At 38.7% G+C, this 21,952-nt stretch overlaps 1 protein-coding gene across 21 annotated transcripts in view; it reads right to left on the bottom strand.

The window, feature by feature from the left end:
- The window catches only part of KDM6A (lysine demethylase 6A), a 206,637-nt gene that overhangs the window by 94,423 nt on the left and 90,262 nt on the right, over positions 1–21,952 (bottom strand). For all 21 annotated transcript variants that reach the window (XR_011536275.1, XR_011536274.1, XR_011536276.1 and 18 more), the window contains one exon: positions 695–753. Coding sequence is in view for 15 of the 21 variants with exons in the window: in XM_070606385.1 (XP_070462486.1) it covers positions 695–753 (59 nt within the window). In the remaining 6 variants the exon portion in view is untranslated. The remainder of the gene's footprint in view (positions 1–694; positions 754–21,952) is intronic.

Here is a 21,952-nt window from a genome sequence, read left to right as displayed (position 1 = left end):
TTCTTCCCATTGGAGAATGCTATTGTCTTGTCTGGTAAACAGAAAAAGAACAATGAGGCAAAGGCCATAATAACAGGGTCCTATACTTACAGTTTATAAAATCTTATGTATTACTGTCATATTTAATCTCTGACTCTGAAGGTGGTACCATTATTCCTATTTTATAAAAGAGAGAATAGGGAGTTCATAATCTGGTGCCTAAGTTATTGGAAACTGGAAAATACTGGCATGTGCGTGTGTATGTGTGTGTGTATACTGGGAAGGTGGAAGAGGTGGAGAAGTCAATCTTGTCTAGAAGTCTGAAAAGGTAAAAATACTGGTCATCACAGATCATTTACTCACAGACCTTGAGATCTGAGAGCATAGTCATTCCCCAGTTTCAAATAACCTAGGGATCACCAGTCCATAATGAGTGACTGAGAAATTCCAAAAGCTTTCCAATCTAAGCCTTCTTTAATCAGAATCTTATACCAGATTCTTTTACATACAACTCTAATAATCTCAAGTGGGTCAATATCTCTGAAGGAACAATCCAATCATTTCAAGAGAATATTGAAAAATGGAGGTTTAGTGACATTAAAATATTTTGTGTCTATTATCCACACACAAAATACCAAACAAAAACAAAAAACAAACAAACAAAATAAGCCATTTACTGGAAACAACTGGAGTTGTTAGTTTTATGTCAACTTACCACTGAAATGCATTGTAATGGAAGTAGACCAAACCAAGACCATATAAAAAGGCAGCATTCTGTAGAGAAAGGGAAAAAGAGACTTTTAGGAAAAACATTTATGTCTAATGCATATGTGATTATTAATATAAAATATAGTATCCAAGATCTTTTAAGTTATTAAAACCCTATCTTGCATTATAATATATTTACAAAACACCAAAGCAGCAGTGGTAAGTCAATAGACGGCACAGAACCCAATCAACTTGGAGAGATTCTCTGGTTTCTTTTTAATCAAACTTGCCCTGAAACAAATTTGTCACCAGATTTCTATGGGCAAATCTAAAATAAAAAGCTATTATTATTCAGAGATAAGAAAACACTTGGACTATGCTATCCTATTCTCTCTTCCTCACACCTGTATTTTTTCTCTGGTTCTTTGTGTTTCTTGAACTGGATTTAATTTTACGTTCAATGTTGCTAGGAAGGTAGGTAGAATTCAAAGAAAATACACAATATAAACCTAGAATAGATTTAAGTATTTAAAAAGATATATATTATATGCAAAAATGACACCTAGCCATTTACATTTGGAGCTTTAAACCTCAGGGATTCACTTTGTAGTACAAAACAGAGACATGCTTACCCAGACTCACTTGACCTCTGGCCTCCAAAGAGGAATTACCCAGCTACTCCCTTTTTTTGAAAAGAGCAAACATTTGAGTACCTACTATGTGTTGTATCAATAAACAAGCAAATCTGTTTTAGCAAATCTTCCCTTTTTTTAAAAAAAAAGTAAAGCTTTCACACCGTTCCTTGCGAACAAATTTCTCCAAACCTATATTCTAAAACTTGAAACTCTTAAACTCTTACTAAAATGCTTCTTGCCACACTGTCTTGGGTTGCATTTCCCCAGAAGCACAGCCTGAAACAAAAGGTTTCAGTACAAGTACTTTATTTGGGAAGCTACTCTAGGAAACACCAGTAAGGGAATGGAGAAGTGGGGAAGGGAAGGAAGCCAACAAAGGGTGCGGCATAGCTGGTTATGCAGCTGTAGGAAACTGGGACTCAGTCCTGCTGGGCATCTCTAGTAGACTGTGTGGAACACTCCTCAGAGTCATCTTGCCCTAGGTGTTAGGGAACTAGAGTACTTATCTCACAACTGCTGTCAGTCACTGGTGACAGAAAAACAATCAGTGATGTTTAAGCCCAAAGTGTAAACAGCTGAGTGACTTTCTGGCATTCAATTATTTTTTTAATACTAAAATTTGTTCTAGGATTATATTGTGCATTTCCTTTTAATTCTGAGTAGTCTTCTGAAAACAATGAAAAATGTTGCTTAAGCACATCTTAAAATGTAATAAATATGAAAATTTAATTTTATTAAATCCTCATTACTCTCAATTTTCCGAATGAGAAAAAAAACACGCTACAGGGGTATTCACAAATGTGAGATTCACAAAGGTCTCAGACAACATCTATTCCAAAAGTTCACATTTAAAAAAAATTCTTAATTTAGTTAGAACTGGTTTTAATCAGGATCATTCATTTACCACCCCACCCCCCATCACCTGAAATAAGTTGAGCATTTAGTTGGTATCAGGGACAATATTTAAGGACTGAACAAACCAAACTGATTAAATATACTTCCCCTGCTCTCAAGAAGTATGCAACCTACCGTGTGTAGGGTGTAGGGGATGGGGAGAACAGGGATATTCAGACTGCAGGAGTAGCTGATTCAGTCATGAAGTATTTTACCCAGAAAGTCTAGATTTGAAAGATGACTGTCTTCTTAGACAGGGGAGAAGGAAGTGAAGGGAGTATGGCTGAATAACAACAGACAACATCTTTCACCAATTTAGGTTAATTGCCCAGAGAAGGTAGTGTGGGGTGTGGTGGAAATATGAGTTTACTGAAGGGCATTTCTGCTTTCAGGACACACCCTGATTCTCTCAACTTCCTTACTTTGTTCATAGTTCATCTTCCCCCCCCTAGGAAATCCTATCTTGATCCCTGACACAGTATAAATCCTATCAATTATTCAAGGTTCATTTTAGATGCCATCTTCCCATGAAGCTCTGCTGCTTCTCCCACCTCAAACCAGAGGTAATCTTTCCAACCTCTAAATTTGGCCTTAGCATGATTCTCTATCATATGACATTATTACTTAATATTAAGAAGTTACTTAATATTACGTAAAATGCTAACACTATTTTTTTTTAAAAGGCTCCAACAACCCTATGAGATGGTAGAGGGCTTCATTTATAGAATGAAGAAGTGAAGATCAGACAGATTAAGCAACTTGCTCAGAGACAGGTACTAAGTAGCAGACACAGGAATTGAATCTAGGTTGGCCTCCAGAGTTCACTCTTAACTACTATACCACTGTTATCTGTGCGCTGACTAAACTCCATCCCTTCAGACAAAAATGCCACAAAGGCAGGAGGAGTGCTAGTCATTTGTGCATGCACTGTTATCATCCAGCACACTGCCTTCCACATAGCAGATACCCAAAGGTTTAGTAAATTGAATCATCCTAGTATTTAAGCTCAGTTCTCGGGGTGACACAGAATTAGTATGAGGCATGGTCCCTGTTAACCAGGAGATTATAAATCTCAGCAAGGAGTTAAGTCTCATTTTTCCATAACAGTAAACAATGTAATTCAAACATTTATTGAGCACCTACTATGAGTCATACCAAAGTTATCGGCACTGGGAAGACAACAGTGAACAAAACAGACAAAAATCCCTATCTTCAATGAATTTATAATCTAATGACAAAAGACTATGAATAAGTGCATAATAATATATTCCAAGCTACAACCATTTAAGAGTTAATGAAGGAGAACAAGGTACTAGGAAAAGAAGTAGTACTTGGGTACTATATCTCAAGAACGGCTGGGAAAGGAGAAGGAAAAACAAACCATCTCAGCCAGAGGTTCTAAACTACACATCTTTGGAAATAGTGACCCGAGGGTGTGAATGACCATATGCTCTGAAATAGATGTTCTGAATAGATTCCCTCCCAATGTACAATCTCACCAAAAATGCCAATAGCATCCTCATTGACAAACGTAGGTCTACGCAAGAGGACAACCAGAGCAAAGGCACTGAGACGGAAACGAGTTTAAATGTGATATAGCCATTCTTCAACCTACTGTGAGGAGTTAGGGGCGTAACTTTCCAGGAAATGTACTATTTATAAAAAACACTCCTGCTTCAGTCCAAATCCTTGGAGATTAGAATATCTACACCAGGAGTCAGCAGATTACAGCACATGGGTCAAATTCAGACAGCCACCTGTTTTTGTAAATAAAGTTTTATTGGAACATAGCTACACCCACTCATTTACTTATTGTCTATGGCTGCTTCTAGCTCCAATAGCAGAAGCAAGTTGCAACAGAGAGACTATCTGGCTTATGAAGTCTAAAACATTTAGTATCTGGCCTTTTACAAAAGAAGTCTGCCAACCTCTGACCTAGACTGTATTATAGTACCCATCACAACCCCAAATTAAGAAATTATAACTTGATGAGATTACTAACAATTTATATTCAAGGCTCTTATACTATGTCTACAGTAAAGTGATGTGGTTCATTAAGTCAGCAGTTCACCAATACCAGAGTCCACAGTGGTGTTTTCACTGATCCCCAGCGTAGCTATTAGAGAAACTCCTGAATGCCCTATGGTCCATAATCAGAGCTTCAGACTGTATAACCCCAGATGTGAGAGGGGAGCACTCTGCAGTCACAAGCTTTATTCTTTCCAACTGTTTCTCAGCTTCTCTCAGTTTCCCCAGACTATTTCCAAATTGAAGAAAAGGGCATGGAGCGTTCTGCTTCCATTTTCATGAACATACCCATATAACAGTGGATTAGAAAAGAAGAGTAATAAACTAAATTATACAAAAACAGTGAGCCTTAATGTTGGAGAGGCTGTGGAGAAAAAGGAACCCTCATACACTGTTGGTGGGAATGCAAACTGGTGCAGCCACTATGGAAAACAGTATGGAGATTTCTCAAAAAGTTAAAAATAGAAATACCTTATGACCCAGCCATCCCACTACTGGGTATATATCCTAAGAACCTGAAATCAGCAATTCCAAAAGTCCCATGCACCCCTATGTTCACCGCAGCATTATTCACAATAGCCAAGTCATGGAACCAACCTAAGTGCCCAGGAACTTAAGACTGGATAAAGAAGATGTGGTATATATACAATGGAATACTACTCAGCCATAAAAAAGGACAAAGTCGTCCCATTCACAACATGGAATAGACCTTGAGGGTATTACATTGAGTGAAATAAGCCAGACAGAGACAGACAAACTCTGTATGACTCCACTCATAGGTGGTAGTTAACATAGAGACAAAGAGAACTGATCGGTGGTTACCAGGGGAAAGGGGGGGGGGGGGGGGGGGCACTAGGGGTGAAGTGGTGTACCTACAACATGACTAATAATGATGTACAACTGTAATTTCACAAGGTTGTTAACTATCATAATCTTAATTTAAAAAAAAAAAACAGTGAGCCTTAGAACAATACAGATGAAATAAGAAGCTGGCAACCTCATATCAGACCCTCTCTCAGCCAAATTTTCTTAAATCTGTCTATGAAATCCCATGGAAGGCACCGTTGGCTGACTAATACCCTTTTCTCCCGGCTACTTTCAGTGAGAAAAAATTGGTAACGTGACACAGTTCTAGCCAATGAGACAAGCAGATTTCTACCATAGGGCTTCCAGGAGAGCTTTTGCTTTCTTTGCATAATGCTTCCTTTCCTCTTCTTCCTCCTTCTGTTAGTATGTCATGGTCACCAGAGTGATGAAGGGATTAATAGCCCACCAAAGTAGTATGAAAATCACTTTAAACTGAAAACATCTGAACAATCAGCAGTCACAGAAATAAGCATTATCTAAACTTAAGCAGAGCATCCTGAAAATACAGCTACCAATGACACCCCTCCAAGGGAATTTGCTGACTGAGAAAATACCCTTAATTCCACTGCCCGTCAGCATCAAAAAGTCCAAGAGAACTTTCTCTACCTTCCCAATGAAGCCCTTACCCGCTCCCAAGTCCATTTTGTTAAGTTCAGTGGAACCTTCCATACTTTCCCAATGAAGCCCTAAACTCTCTCCCTCTTTTGTTAGGTTTATATATAAATCTTTATCTCTGGGTATTGAGGCAGTTACTCATTACTAAGCAACTCCAGCATGCATGTGTAAAGAAACTTTGCCTTTTCTCCTGTTACTCTACTGTCAGTTAATTTGCAGGCCCCCAACCAATGGACCCAAGTTGCAAGAGAAAAAGTATTTCCTCCCAACAGTGACAAGCAGCAACCCTGTGTAAAAATCAGACTGGACAGGGACTAGAACAGTAGTCATAGACAGATGATTTTAAAAGAAAACATGCTTTAATGACAGCAGGAGAGTGCCAGTAAGTTTAAGATGAGAACACTGCCCACCCCCTCATACCCCCTTAAAGGCCACAGCTATTTTTTATTTACCATGGTTTGGGTTTTTTGAGGAAAGTTTAGATCTAGTATCCTACAAGCATGCAGAAGAGTAAGCAGCAATGTAAGAAAGCACCTGTTACCCAGACAAAGGGAGGGCGAGATTAACAAAAGAGAATACTAGTCAAAGTAACATTCAAGCTTCTAAAAACATTTATTAGACAAGATCAGAGCCAAAGGTAGTCAATTCAGGGTAACTAATTGTATTCTAAATGATGAGATTATCAAGATATTGATACAATGTTGCCCATCTTTGGGAAGAATGCAATTTGATTGTAGCACCCCCAAGCATCCCATACTCCAGTAATCACCTTCTTGAAGACAATCATATTTTTATGCAGAGATATAATTAAGAAATAAAATCAAGCCAAACTATTAGAAAAATGTCAAATTTCTTAATCTTATTCTTCTCTGATACTAATTCGACATAGCCAGTGATACGGGGGTGGGGGGGGGGGAGGATCTGCTGTTCATCTTATTGGGAACCCAAAGGGGGGGGGCGTGGTAGGGGGGAGATGAAGGCATTCCAAAGCTCCAGGAATGAATTTCCAAATGCCTTCCAGTCACCTTCACCTGTTGCATATACTACAAATACCTGAAACTCTATGAATCTTACGTCTTAGGGTATGGTGCTCTAATGGTACTGAAGACTTTATATAGTGGTAACAATCTCACCCATTAACCAAGCCAAAAAGCAGGCCTACTTTTTTCTTCTCTCACCTACTCCCCACCAATAAACCAAATTCATTCTATTCACAAAGCTCATTTTACAATCTAAAAGCCTTTGAATCTATCCCCTCTCCATTCCTACTGCCGTTTCTCTATGTAATTAGGACCTCAACTTTGTCTACCTGGCCTGTTTCACTAGTTTTCTAACTCATCTCCCAAATTCTAACCTCCCCTTCCATTTCCCCCCTTTCAATCTACCTTCCAGACATACCAATGCCAACGACCTTTCAAAAACTCAAACATGACACTTTCTATTTTAAAGTCCTCAGAAGAGTCCCTACAACTTAGCCTAACTTGAAGGATCTTCATTTTATGAGTCTTGCTCAATTTTCCCAATCTCATAGCCACCAATTCAATTGGGACAAATAATATGCACATCTATAAATAAAATATGCTCTTACACATATCTGTGATTTTAAACATGTTTGCTTCCTCTGCTGAAAAAGCCAATGCCATCTTTCCTTCAATTCACTTCTCAATCTGGCAAATTCCAATCCATCCTTTAATACATCACTCATCTCTTTCTTGCAGAAGTATTATAAGACACACTCCCCAGCCCAAAGAGAATTAGGTTTTCTGATACAGGTATCCAAACTAATATCCATGTCTATTACAGATATGCTGTTTATCTCCTCCACTAGAACATGAGTCTGTAAACTGTAAATGGTAGAGACAGAACCCAAGTCATCTTGTGATCCCTATGGCAAAGTAACTGGCATATATAAATTATTTAGGAAAGCTTTGCTGCTGAATAAACCCATCTCTTACAGCCTTAAATAACTTGTTACACATTTTTCATCAAAGAATTTAATACTTAATGTTGATCCAACTTACAGTGAATTATTTTCTTAATACAACTACCTTCTGGACACTTAGAAGGGTTTTCCTAGTTATAATAATACAGCAAAAGAGGTTGCAAAAGCTCATTACACCCATCAGGCCCAAAGTTATACTATTACAGCAGAAGTTCTGCTTCCAAAACCTATGCATAGTATTGCATACTGATCACGAAATCAGGCTGTAGGGGCCATCAGATTTGGCTTAGAATTCCCGCACTGTCACTTACTTATTAACACTCATGAAACAAGTTAACTGAGTCTCAATTTCATAGGGCTGCTTTGAGGAATTAAATGAGATCATACATGTAAAACACATAAAATCCTACCTGGCACTTGGGATTTTTGTGAAAAGTAAAGGAGGAAACATATCTAACACCACCAAGAAAATTATCTAGCACATGGTAATTGCTCAATGGATATAACATGATACATAAAATTCTTGATAAGTCTCACACACTGTTAAAAAATTACACATTAAAAATGAGAGAACATAGAAATAGAGATACAGACAAGACTACTCAAAACCTACGCAACACTATAACCAGGAGATTTGAAAAACAGTAACTGGTACCTGGAGATCGCCTGAACCACTCAAGCAGAAAGCTCAGCATGCTGATAGGTCACCATGGTTGCTATTAAAAATGAACAAAACAATGAAGTTTGAATGCTAGCAGCCCTTTAATTAGAGCAGAGCTGGCAGGTGCTGAGACAATGAAAATAGCTGAGAGCTGCACAAAGACTGGGGATGTGCCTTTAGGAGGAGGAGCCCTGGATGCAGGTACTCATGTTTAATTTTCTTAAAATATAGACTACAAGACTCCTGCTGCCAGTGTAGCAGCCAAGCTGAGAGCTTTTCCCTTTCCTACTGAAATTTATAATATATATTCCCATTATCTAGAAAAAGATTTAAGTGAAACAAGAAGACTTTCGTGTCATAAAGATGTAATTCTCTTATTTACCAATAACATGAGTTAATTTGTATTACTAATACAGTCTATTTTGCAACAACATGTGTACCTTCTCTTACTGTTTTCTATCTTATTATCATGATCAGACAAAATAAAGACATTTCTCAGCCTCCCTTGCAGCTAGGAGTGGTCATATTACTAAACTCTCACCAATGAGATGTGTATGAAGGGATGTGTACAATCTCATGATTCCCTTAAAGGAAAGGGTTGTTGCCCTCTGATTCCTCTTCCTCTAACCAGCTCCAAGGCATGAGACAGCCAAGTCAAGAATGGAAAAATATAGACCAATTTCAATTATGAACAAAGATGCAATTCCAATCCAGGTAATACCTAACAATGGATGAAAACATTCCCAAATTGAACTTACCTCAGAAATACAAGACTGATTTAAGGAAAAAAAATATTATCTCAGGGGATGCAGAAAAATAATTTGCATACAAAAGAAAAATGTTGACTTTTCAATTGAAATTTTTAAAAGCTGGCTTTCACTAAAGTAAGGAAGTTCCTTTCTATTCTTAGTTTGCTATTTACAAAAAAGAAAAAGAAATTCAAGTAATCATACTTCATGGTAAAATATTTAAAACATTCCCTTTAAAATGGGAAGCAAGACAAATGTACTACAGTCATGCATCTTAAGCAATGGGGACATGTTCTGAGAAATCCATCATTAGGCGATTTTGTCATTGTGTGAACATCACCGAGTGTACTTACACAAACCTAGATGGTATAGCCTACTACACACCTAAGCTATATGGTACTAATCTTACGGGACTACCATCACATATGCGGTCAATGATGGAAACATTGTTATGTGACTCATAACTGTTTATCACCTCTTTCAGCCAATACTGTGCTGGTATCCTAGTTACCACAGTGGCAGGAGAAAAGATCACAAAAATTGGAAATGGAGAAACAAAAGTATCATTAATTACAAAGGTAGGATAGTCTATGCAGAAAATCCAAAGTAAAGCATTCAAGTCAAATTAGCCAAGTTAGTAAAAGTTAGTGAATTTGCTTAATAAATTTAACACACAAAAGCCAACTGCAGTTCTATATACCAGCAAAGAGACAAAAAATAAAACGGTATTTATAATATCAATAAAACTGCAAGATATAAAATACATTATTTCATAACATGAACAAGAACTTTGTGAAAAAACTATAAATATTGAAAAAGACAGAGTCTCCTTACAATGACAGTTTTTTGGGTTTTTTTTTAAATGTACAAAGTCAATGCAATTCCAATCAATCCCTGGAAGTCACTGTGTTTTATTTAATTTTATGACTCTGATTTCCAGCACTATAGAACTTGACTAAATACTGAAACAAATCTAAGACTCCAGATCTGTGCTAATTGTTGCAAATCCATTTACCATCTATCTGGCCCTTGCCTTCTTTTCCCCACTTTGAGGCCTATAACCCCAACAATTATCTCAGGATCTAAAACAGGGGTCCACAAACTACGGTCAAATTTTTTCTTTACAGCTCAGGAGCTAAAAGTGATTTTTACATTTTATATTGATTACACTGGAAATGATTAGCTAAGTACCTACATAATAACTGATTTTGCCTCTTGGCCCAAAAAGCCTAAAATATTTACTATTTCGCCCTTTAATAAAGAGTTTTTGAATCTTTGCTCTAAACCAAGAATTTCAGAGTTCCCTAAACACCCACTGTACTTTCATGTGCTGACTCAGTTCTCTTCTTGGGAAGCCTTTCCACATCTCCTATCTGGAAAACTCCCATTCACCCTTCCCTCGGGTTTCAACTTCTCTATGCAGTCTCTCTAATCCCCACTCAAACTTTCCCACACCCCTTATGCAAAGACATATACTTCTGCCTCCTCCACATCTCCAATGTATCAATTACCAAAAACTTACGCTTATGTGTGTCTCCCTCACAAGAACATAGTCAACTTGAGAGCAGGAACTACTTTACTCATCCCTGTATTGCCAACAAAGCCCTTGTCAATGAATGTAAAAAAGCCAGTTAGTGACTGACATATATAGTGTAATAGAAAAAGTCACTGAAAAGTCAGAAGATGAGTACAGATTCTATTAGTTTATCCATCAATTTGTGCTGACCTGGGGGCTTCCTTAACCATCTGAACACAGTATGTCTAGTCCATAAGTAAAGAGATTAAATAATTTCTAAGGTGTTCTGCTTCTAAAATTGTAAAATTTAAAAAAAATTTCTTATGCTCAAATATACTGCTTTTTAACTTTTCTTATATATTCTTTAAAAGATCTCATTCTCGGCAGGGCTGGCCCACTGGTGCAGCAGTTAAGTTCACAAGTTCTGCTTCAGCGGCCCAGGGTTTGCCGGTTCGGATCACAGGTGCAAACATAGCACTACTTGGCAAGCCATGCTGTGGTAGGAGTCCCACATATAAAGTAGAGGAAGATGGGCACAGATGTTAGCTCAGGGCCAGTCTTCCTCAGCAAAAAGAGGATTGGTGGCAGATGTTAGCTCAGGGCTAATTGTCCTCAAAAAAAAAAAAAAAAAAAAAAAAGATCTCATTCTCCTGATCCCTGGCTTTACAGGCAATAAAGTTTTTTTAAATTTCAGGTCAATTTAAGCATTAAGCTTGTTGAAATATTAATTACAGTTCTGTCTTCCCTTAAAGTTCTAAATACTTTCACGTTATTAAGGCATTCCAAGACTGATATATTTAAATACTCAATAAATTTCTAAATTTGAAACATGAATTTGAATTGAGAACCTTGAGTTTTTCCATTTTAATAATTCTCTCCATATAATCTCTCCCCTACCCAACATTAACCCTCAATCCCACATCAGTGCACCGTTAACGAAAAAATAAAACTATATGGGAGATAAACGGGCCGAAGAAAACCTCACTCATCAGCCCCAATTAGGAAAGAAGGCTGGCACAATTTTCAGAGATGGTAAGAAATACAGCATTACAATTTTCTAGCAAGTATTGAATCAATTAGTAAAATAGATCTCTTTGCTGAATCTGCTTTAAGGACAAGAATTGTTTATAATTAGCATACCAAAACATATGCAAATTAATCTACAAGTTTTAAGTTCCTGAAATACTTGATCCTCTTCAGCAGTAATACTATAAAGCCCCATTATATATATACACACACATACACACACACACACACACACACACACACACACACACACAGAAAGATGTAAAGTTTAATGTTTATTTTTTTTTCAGTGTCCCAAATTAAATTTTAGCCCAACTCTATCAAAGCCATTGTAAAAGTGCAGGGTTTTTTTAAGAGAATGAACTGATGAAGGCTTTGTTAATCAAAGATTTTAATGAATCAATGTACAAAAAAAATTATACACCCTGCACACATATGATGGGGTTCAGGGCAGGCCGCCCCAAGACACGTCACTCTGGTATGCGGACTATTTCTAGCTGAAGACAATAACGGCTCAGACTCAGCAAGAACATTCCACCTTCTGGGTTTTGGTAGACTGGGAGGATCCTTGCTAAGCCCACTCTTATCAAAGTTCTATTTACCAAACATTTGCTTTTCCATTTCCATGTGAGTTGCCTTCCTCCCCTTTGAAGCCCCAAACCACTACCCCAAAGTCCTCCTTGGAGATACTTGAACAGGTAGCTTCAGCCATTTTGGCGAGCTGCTCAATTTGTCTGAGCCTCTCCCATGTATACATGTTATAAAGCTATGTTTAATTTTCTCCTGTTATTCTGTCTCATGTGAATTTAATTCGTTGTCCGGCCAGAAGGACCCAGAGTGGGTAGAGGAAATGTCGTCCTCCCCTACATATAACAGGCAAATTATTTTTTTAACCGAAAAAGGTTGTTCTCTATTTTGCCTTGTTTCCACAATATTTAGTCAATGGCTCTTTTAGACAAGCAGACTACCATAATCCAAAACCTTTTCTTTCGGGGAGAAACGAAGGAAAGAGTCGATTTTGTTTGTTTAAAAATTCACAATTATAAATAAAAGTATATCACAAATTGTTTAATAAAGTACATGATAAAAACCATCAAAAAGTACCAGGACTTGTTTGCATTTTAACATACATCTTTACAGTCTTTTACTTGCATACTGAAACACAGCAGCATTAACAGTGTACCTAGAATATTTTATTCCTACCTTTCTACTTTACACCATAAACCACAGAAGGAATTTCTAAACTTTTCTGATTCATGAATGAGTTTAGGTTTTGTTCTTGTTGCGGAACGGGATTAGAACATGATATCCCAAAATACTTCACTTTGGCATAAGAATTATTTTGAGCTGAAGGCATCTCAGTTCCTGAAATCCCTTATATGGCTAAAAGTAGAGCCTCCCAAAAGAACTCAACTGTCATAGAGTTGGAGGGAGCAACTCTAACAGACATTGTCACAAGACTATCATATCTCACGTCTATTCTCCTAATGGCCCATTATCTTTGCAAAAAGTCATTTGTTTTCCCATAAGTGCCCTTTCTCCCTTTTGCCATCACCTACTAAATTGGTATATAGCCCCAAATTCTAACCACCCCTTTGAGTTACTCATCACAGAGTTTGCCTGCATGTATATACAATGCACGTGGAAAGTATTTTTTTCCTCCTGTTAATCTGGGTTTTTTTTGTTTTGTTTTGTTTTGAGGAAGATTAGCCCTGAGCTAACTGCTGCCAATCCTCTTTTTGCTGAGGAAGACTGGCCCTGAGCTAACATCGATGCCCATCCTCCTCTATTCTATATGTGGGATGCCTACACAGCATGGCTTTTGCCAAGTGGTGCCATGTCCGCACCCGGGATCCAAACCGGTGAACCCCAGGCCACCAAGAAGTGGAACATGTGAACTTAAGTGCTGTGCCACTGGTTCGGCCCCTAATCTGTTTTAAGTGTAACTTGCAGGCCCTAGGCAAGAACCTAAGAGGTCAAAGGAAAGTCTGTCCTCCCCTACATTGTTAAATTACTTTGCCATTTCTACACGGTTTGTAGAATAAATTATTAAGTAAGCCTTTGTTTATTATTAGCTGGTATTAGAAAGGCATTTATTACAATCATTAATAGTCAAGATATAACAGCATGATATAACAGTCATGAGGATTGGCAAATTTTCACCATTTCAAAACTGTCTGTTACTTGTACTGAACTAAGAAAAGTACGATCTCTCAAAAGATAAAATTTTCAATTACATAATAAACATTACTTAGTATTGAAATGTTAAAGATTGAGATTTAATTACAGATTATAGATCAATGATCAGTAATTGTCTATTCTGAATTCCAAAATTCTCTAAAAAAATTAAGTTTATCATAAATCAGCCACCAAAACTCTTTGGATAGGAAAACTCTGACTTGAAGTGACAGAAGTCTTTATTTACATACCCACTTAATATAACTACTCATACTATCACTGCAGAGATGTAAATATACTGCTTGTAGGAGTCTACCCCAGACATCACACGAGATATCATCTAATATAGTAAATACATTATCATCTTTCTCAAATCCAAAATAAAAAAAAAATTCTCTCAGCTCTACACAATTCTGGATACAAGAATTTCAGATGAAGAACTGAGGACCCAAAGTAGGGAAACTGCTTTATTTTTTAAGATCTAATTGTAGAGGATAGGTTTGAAAAGATGTGGTTTGAAGAGCTAAGTGCAACTAAAAGTTCGGGAGACAATCATCTCAGTCATATTTCAAAAAAAAAGTCCTACACTTACATTCTTCAATTTACAATACAGTGTGGCTATAAATCACACAAAATTGGACAGAACTATAAAAATAAAAAGTCAAAAAAAATTACTGAGTCACGAATATGAATTCTGATTACCGCTAGCCACTAATCATGTTCACTAGGTAAATACTCATTGGATCACAAATAGTACTGTTATGTTATATACTGATGCTTTCAAAAAAGATATTAAAGGGGCCAGCTGGGTGGCATAGTGGTTAAGTTCACGTGCTCCACTTCAGCAGCCTGGGGTTTGCCAGTTCAGATCCTGGGCGTGGACCTATACACCACTCATCAAGCCACGCTGTAGCCACATCCCACATACAAAATCAAGGAAGACTGGCACAGACATTAGCTCAGCAACAATTTTCCTCAAGCAAAAAGAGGAAGATTGGCAACAGATATTAGCTCAGAACCAATCTTCCTCATCACAAAGAAAAGAAGAGAGAGAGATTAAAATAAGTAGCATTAATGTCTTTAAGTGACAGCATCTGGTACAAGTTCTTGAACCTGCAGAGAACCAAAACCGTCTACCCCCACACTGAGCCTGAATGTAAATAAACCAGACCTGACTGTCTATGTTGACTTGCTAGTCCTCTGTCTTTACTAGTATTACTTTTCCAGGTCTCCTGCCCAGGCACATGGTTTGTCCGTTATTACAGGAACCATCAACTCTTCAATGAAAAGCATGAACAATAGTTTGTGGCCCAAGATTCTTTGAAACCCTTACCTCAAATTCTTTGCCTTGCTATAGCCACCATTTCTGTACTGTTACACGGAGATTCTTACCCAAACAAGCTCCCAAATTGAAAGGCCTGCCTTAAAACAAAGTTAGAATTTTCAGTAAGTTCTGACCCCTACGAGGTACTGACAAAGCTTTGCAGAGGTTGTGTTCTCCTTTACCATGTAAGCAATAAACTCAGGTTTGTGTTCTTGGCATTTGGGGAGGCAGCTTTTGGCGTCTGGGAGGATCTCAAATTGCCTGTTAAGAAATCTGTACAATAAGAAACTAGTGATGATAAATTATTTTGATGGCTATTATTATTCCATTTACTGGACATTCCATAATAAACTTATGTTCCCTTATTAGAAATGTCTACAGTAAGTTTTTTAATAATAAATTTTATAGAAAGTTTTCCTTATTGTAAGTAGATTAGAGGGGAGTTCCACTTCTGGCTATAGGAGACTAATCTGTTTCAGACTGAAATCTCAATTCCTCCTTCTCTCCAAGTAATTATAACTAGAAAAACTGGACAAAATATTGTTTTAAACCTGTTTTCATGCATTATACAATTACCAGGGCATCAAGAACTTGCAAAGTTAAGACAGTAACAGCCAAAATTCATTAAAAATCAAATGTCCTTCAACAATAAAATGAATAAATTGTGGCATGTTCACCCAATGAAATATTATATAGCAATGAAAAACTACTGCAATATACAACTACAAGGATAAATCTAACAAATACAGTACTGACTAAAAGAAGAGTTTAAAATTACAGTGCATGATTACATTTTGATGAGGCTCAGAAGTAGGCAAAGTGGTAACAATATGTCATCACACTATTGCTTCCAATGAAGGCTACCTAAGATAATACTGAAGAAGACTCTCTTGCAGATAACTACAAAATAACTATAGTTTTATTAAAACTATAAACTCTGGTTTATAGAGTTTATAATACATAAAGCAGCTAGCTAAAGGCACTCAGGAGTAAACAGAAACAGGCAGATTCTGGTAGGAAGATATGGTATTTTGACTAATGGCCCCAAAGATATCTAAATCCTAATCCCTGGAACTGGGAATATTTACCTTACATGGCAAAAAATACTTTGCAGCTGTGATTAAACTAAGGATTGCGAGATGAGGCGGTTGTCCTGGATTATCTAGGTAGACATCCTTAATAAGAGGAAGGCAAGAAAGTCAAAGGCCAAAGAAGGCAATGTGGGGACAAAATCCAGGGGACAAAAGATGATGTGATACGGGGCCATGAGGCAAAGGAATGTAGGTGGCCTTTAGAAGATGCAAAAAGGCAAGGAAACAGATTCTCCAACAGAGCCTCTAGAAGGAACTGGCCCTATTAACAATCTGATTTTAACCCCTTAAGACTCATCTTGGACTTTGACTTCCAAAACTGTAGAATAATTAAATTTGTGCTGTTTAAGCCATCAAATTTGTGGTAATTTGTTAAAGTAGCAACAGGAATCTAATACAGAAGGCCATGCTCAGAGAAGGAAAGTCACATCGAGTGAATTCCCATTGTAACAGCTAATAACTTGGTGCCAGGCATAGCATGCATGGTATTGGGTCACTGATACAAAAAGCACAGTCTTTCTGATACAGAAAACCAGAAGACCAAAACCAACAGAAATCATAACCCACTGAATTAAGGGAAATCCTAGAAAGGAAAGAGTCAGAGAACGAAGCCCTAAATTCTGCCTATCCACATATCTTGCTGACTCCTGTATGCAAGTTACAGGCTCAAAACAGCCAAGTTAAAGATACAAGATCTAAATTGATACTTAGGATGCCACTTGAAGAAACTGAGTTTACACTTCAAGACCAATAAAGATAACTGCCTGATGAAAGAGGAAAAAAACAGTTGTTAGAAGAAAATAACAGAATCAGAATTAGAATAATTTTCATAGTGTCCAGTACCCAACACAAAATTATGTAACATACAAACATCCAGGAAAACAGAACATAGTCTCAAGAAAAAAGAAAATCAACTGAGACCAAACTCATCATGACAAAGATGCCAGAAATGGCAGACAAGGATTTTACAGTGGCTCTTTTAAGTATCGTAACAAACTAAAACAAAATACGCTCATGAATAATGAAAAGACAGGAAATCCCAACAAAGAAAGAGTAATAATAAAAAAGAATCCAATGGAAAATCTATAACTGAAAAACATCATACCTGAAATTAAATTCAATGGGTTGAACTAATAATAAAATGAAAATGACAAAGAAAAGAGAAAATGAACTTCAAAACAATATAACAAATTATACAATGTGAAGAGCACAGAGAAAAAGGGAAAAAAAAGAAGCCCCTCAGGGACATTTTGATAAAAAAACAAATTATCAAACCTACATGGAATAGGATCCCCAGAAGGAGAGGAAAGAAAACAAACAAAATTATTTGAGGAAATAATGACAGAAAGTTCCCAAGTTTAATGCATATTCCAGATGCTCAAACAGGATAAATACGAAGGCGATCATGGAGAGGTATATCATGAACAAACTACATTGAAAGGAGCAAACAATAAATTGTATACAGGGGAACAGTGGCTCTATTAAGAGCTGATTTCTCATCAGAAAATATGGAGGAAAAGCAAGCCAACCCATAATTCTCTATCCAGCAAAAATGCCCTTTAAAAATGAAATTAAAGGGACATTCACCGATTAACAAAGGATATTCAGATAGCATCTCAAGACGCCTAAGAGTCTCATGCTACTATACATCGGAAGGCGGACGGACTTCGCCCCAGGAGGCGGTGGAAATAGGTGAAAACTCTCTGACCCCTGAACCCCGGAGAGCCTAGCTCCTGCAGGAGGCTCTCTTCCAGCGGACTCCCCCATAGCATCGCCACACACCAAGGGCAGGAGTGTGCACTCACCAGCGGAGCGACGGTGGAAACAGGTGACAACAGCCCTACCCAAGCCCCCCACGATTACACCTAAGCCCAGGGGGAATCCCCAGGGTCCTGCACCCACCAGCATGGAAGGCCTCCGCAAGCCATTAGCAGGGAGGCTCCGCCCAGAATCCAGAAGAAAGGGAAGCTCCCGACGGGTGGATTCCCCAGCATGGCACCAGACCGCAAGCTGCTGCTGGGCTCACAGTCTCCGGCACATGGGTCGGTGCAGGGGGCGCCCGGACTTCCTGTAGATGTGCTTGGGGACACGGGTGGAGCTCCAGCGCCCAGCTCTGTGGCCAGGGTGGAGGCTCTGGGATCCCGCACCTCCCCAGCAGGGAAAGCCTCTGCTCACCATTAGCAAGGAGGCCACGCCCAGAATCCAGGACAAAGGGAAGCTCCCGGCAGGCAGATTCCCTGGCACAGCACCAGACCACAAGATGCTGCTGGGCCCACAGTCTCCGGCACACGGGTCAGTGCAGGGGGCGCCCAGACTTCCTGTGGATGTGCTTGGGGACAGGGGTGGAAGTCCAGCACCTGGCTCTGCAGCCCAGGGGGACGCTCCAGGGTCCTGCACGCCCCCAACAGAGAGGGCCTCTGCTCGCCATTGGCAGAGAGGCCCTGCCCAGCATTCGGAACACCAGGAAGCTCCCTAGAGCAGAATTCCCCACAAGGCAGCAGCTTACAAGCCACTGCCATGCCCACGGACTCTGGCCGTGTCCCAGACGAGGCAAAGAGCTCCCAGAGATCCCGTGAGAGTGGAGTGGGGCAGAGTGGAGCTCCGGTGAAACGGCTACATAGTCCACGGGGGAACTCCAGGTTCCTACAGCAGCCTCAGCGAAAGCCTCTGCACAGCACTAGTGGAGAGGTCCCGACTTGCAATCGGAAGGCCGGAAGGCCCTGGGGCAAAAGTAGCACAGCTAGGCGAGCTAATGACAGACTGCAGAAGATACCCATGGCTCTGCTGGGACCTATAGTGGACAAGTGTGATCTTGTGGGCTCTGTTAGGGACAAAGCGGCGATTATAGGTGATCCTGCTACTAGCTGCTGGGAAAGCCCACAACACCGCTGCAGGCCACAAGGAGGGAGCGCATCTAAGTGGGCTGCAACAGTAGGCACCAGCAGCCTGAGGTCCCCTTGCGATTGCCCCCACAACCGACGAGGGACCCCACAGGACCACTGTGACTACGAGGAGGGGTCCAGGTCCAGTCAGTAACAGCTGACAGGGTTCCTGGTTGGTGCAGTCTACACAGCTGCGCCCCCCCACACCAGTCGCAACAAGTGGAAGCAGCGACTAAACTCTATCTCTATACAGAGGCACAAATCCACGCCATCAAGCAGTATGAAAAAATACATTAAATCTCCAGAACAGAAGGAAAATGATAAGCACCCAGAAAACAATCCCAAAGACAATGAAATCTATAACCTAAATGATGATGATTTCAAAACTAACATTATTAAAAAACTCAAAGAGTTAAAAGAGAACTCAGATAGACAACTCAATGAGTTCAGTAGCTATGTCACAAAAGAGCTTGACACTATAAAGAAGAACCAATTAGAAATACTGGAGATGAAGAACACAATGGAGGAGATTAAGAAAAATCTGGACTCTCTGAACAGTAGGGTCGATAATATGGAGGACCAAATTAGCAATTTGGAGGATAGGAATATAGAAATGCTGCAGACAGAGGAGGAGAGAGAACTAAGACTAAAAAGAAATGAAGAAACTCTCCGAGAATTATCCGACTCAATTAGGAGATGCAACATAAGGATTATAGGTATACCAGAGGCAGAAGAGAAGGAGAAGTGGGCAGAAGGCCTGTTCAAAGAAATAATGGCTGAGAACTTTCCAAACTTGGGAAGAGAGATGGAACTTCATGTGACAGAAGTGAATAGATCTCCAAACTTTATTAACGCAAGAAGACCAACCTCAAGGCATATAGTAGTGAAACTAGCAAAAGTCAACGACAAAGAGAAAATGCTAAGGGGAGCCAGGCAGAAGAAGATAACTTACAAAGGAAACCCCATAAGGCTATCAGCAGATTTCTCAGGAGAGACCTTACAGGCTAGAAGAGATTGGAATGAAATATTCAAAACTCTGAAGGACAAAAACCTGCAGCCTAGAATACTCTACCCAGCGAAAATATCCTTCAAATACGATGGAGAAATACAAACTTTCCCAGATAAACAAAAGTTAAGGGAGTTCATCACCACAAAACCTCCTCTTCAAGAAACGCTCAGGAAGAACCTCATTCCTGAAAAATCAAAAAAAGGAAAGGGGCTACAAAATCCAGAACAAAGGAGATAAGCAGAAGGACAATAACACAAAGTAACAGCTCTCCATCAGGACAAAATGCAAAAGAACCAGAAAACAAGTGATAAACTGGCAACAGTAGGCCCCCACATTTCAATAATCACTCTAAACGTGAATGGATTGAACTCTCCAATCAAAAGGCACAGAGTGGCAGGATGGATCAAAGAACAAGATCCAACAATATGCTGCCTCCAGGAAATACACCTCAGCCCCAAAGAAAAGCACAGACTCAAAGTGAAGGGATGGAAGACAATACTCCTGGCTAATAATGAACTTAAGAAAGCAGGTGTTGCCATACTTATATCAGACAAAGTAGACTTCAAAGAAAAACAGATAAAGAAAGACAAAGAGGGGCAGTATATAATGATAAAAGGGACGCTCCACCAAGATGACATAACACTTATAAATATATACGCACCTAACACAGGAGCACCAAAATTCATAAAGGAACTATTAACAAAACTAAAAGGAGACATCAACAGCAATATAATAATAGTAGGGGAACTCAACACCCCATTAACACCAATGGACAGGTCATCCAGACAGAAAATCAAGAAGGAAATTATAGAATTAAATGAAAAATTTGATCAGATGGACCTAATAGATATATATAGGACACTTCATCCAAAAACAGCAGGTTACACATTCTTCTCAAGCACACATGGAACATTCTCAAGGACAGACCATATCTTGGGAAACAAAGCAAGCATCAATAAGTTCAAGAGGGTTGAAATAATATCAAGCATCTTTTCGGATCATAATGCTATGAAACTAGAAATCAACTACAAGAATAAAGCTGGGAAAGGGTCAAAAATGTGGAGACTAAACAACATGCTACTGAACAGACAATGGATTATTGAAGAAATTAAAGAAGAAATCAAATATTATCTGGAGACAAATGAAAATGAAAACACGCCATACCAACTTATTTGGGATGCAGCAAAGGCAGTCCTAAGAGGGAAATTCATTGCAATACAGGCTCACCTCAATGAGCAAGAAAAATCTTACATAAACAACCTCAAACAACACCTAACAGAATTAGAAAAAGAAGAACAAAGCCCAAAGTCAGTAGAAGTAGGGAAATAATAAAAATTAGAGCAGAAATAAATGATATTGAAACAAAAAAGAAAGTAGAAAGGATCAATGAAACAAAGAGTTGGTTCTTTGAAAAAATTAACAAAATCGATAAACCCTTAGCCAGACTAACGAAAAAACAAAGAGAGAAGTCTCAAATAAATAAAATTAGAAACGAGAGAGGAGAAATCACAACAGATACCGAAGAAATACAAAGGATCATAAGAGAATACTATGAAAAACTATATGCCAACAAATTGAACAACCTAGAAGAAATGGATAAATTCCTAGACTCATACAGCCTACCCAAACTCAATCAGGAAGAAATAGAGAATCTGAATAGACCAATCACAAGTAAAGAAATAGAAACAGGAATCAAAAACCTCCCCAAAAATAAGAGGACAGGGCCAGACGGCTTCTCTGGAGAATTCTACCAAACATTCAAAGAAGATTTAATACCTATCCTTCTCAAACTATTCCAGAAAACTGAGGAAGATGGAGCACTCCCTAATACATTCTACGAAGCCAACA

The sequence above is a fragment of the Equus przewalskii genome, chromosome X (assembly GCF_037783145.1).
Source record: "Equus przewalskii isolate Varuska chromosome X, EquPr2, whole genome shotgun sequence".
Taxonomy (NCBI): Eukaryota; Metazoa; Chordata; class Mammalia; order Perissodactyla; family Equidae; genus Equus; species Equus przewalskii.
This window is presented reverse-complemented; position numbering and strand designations above follow the sequence as displayed.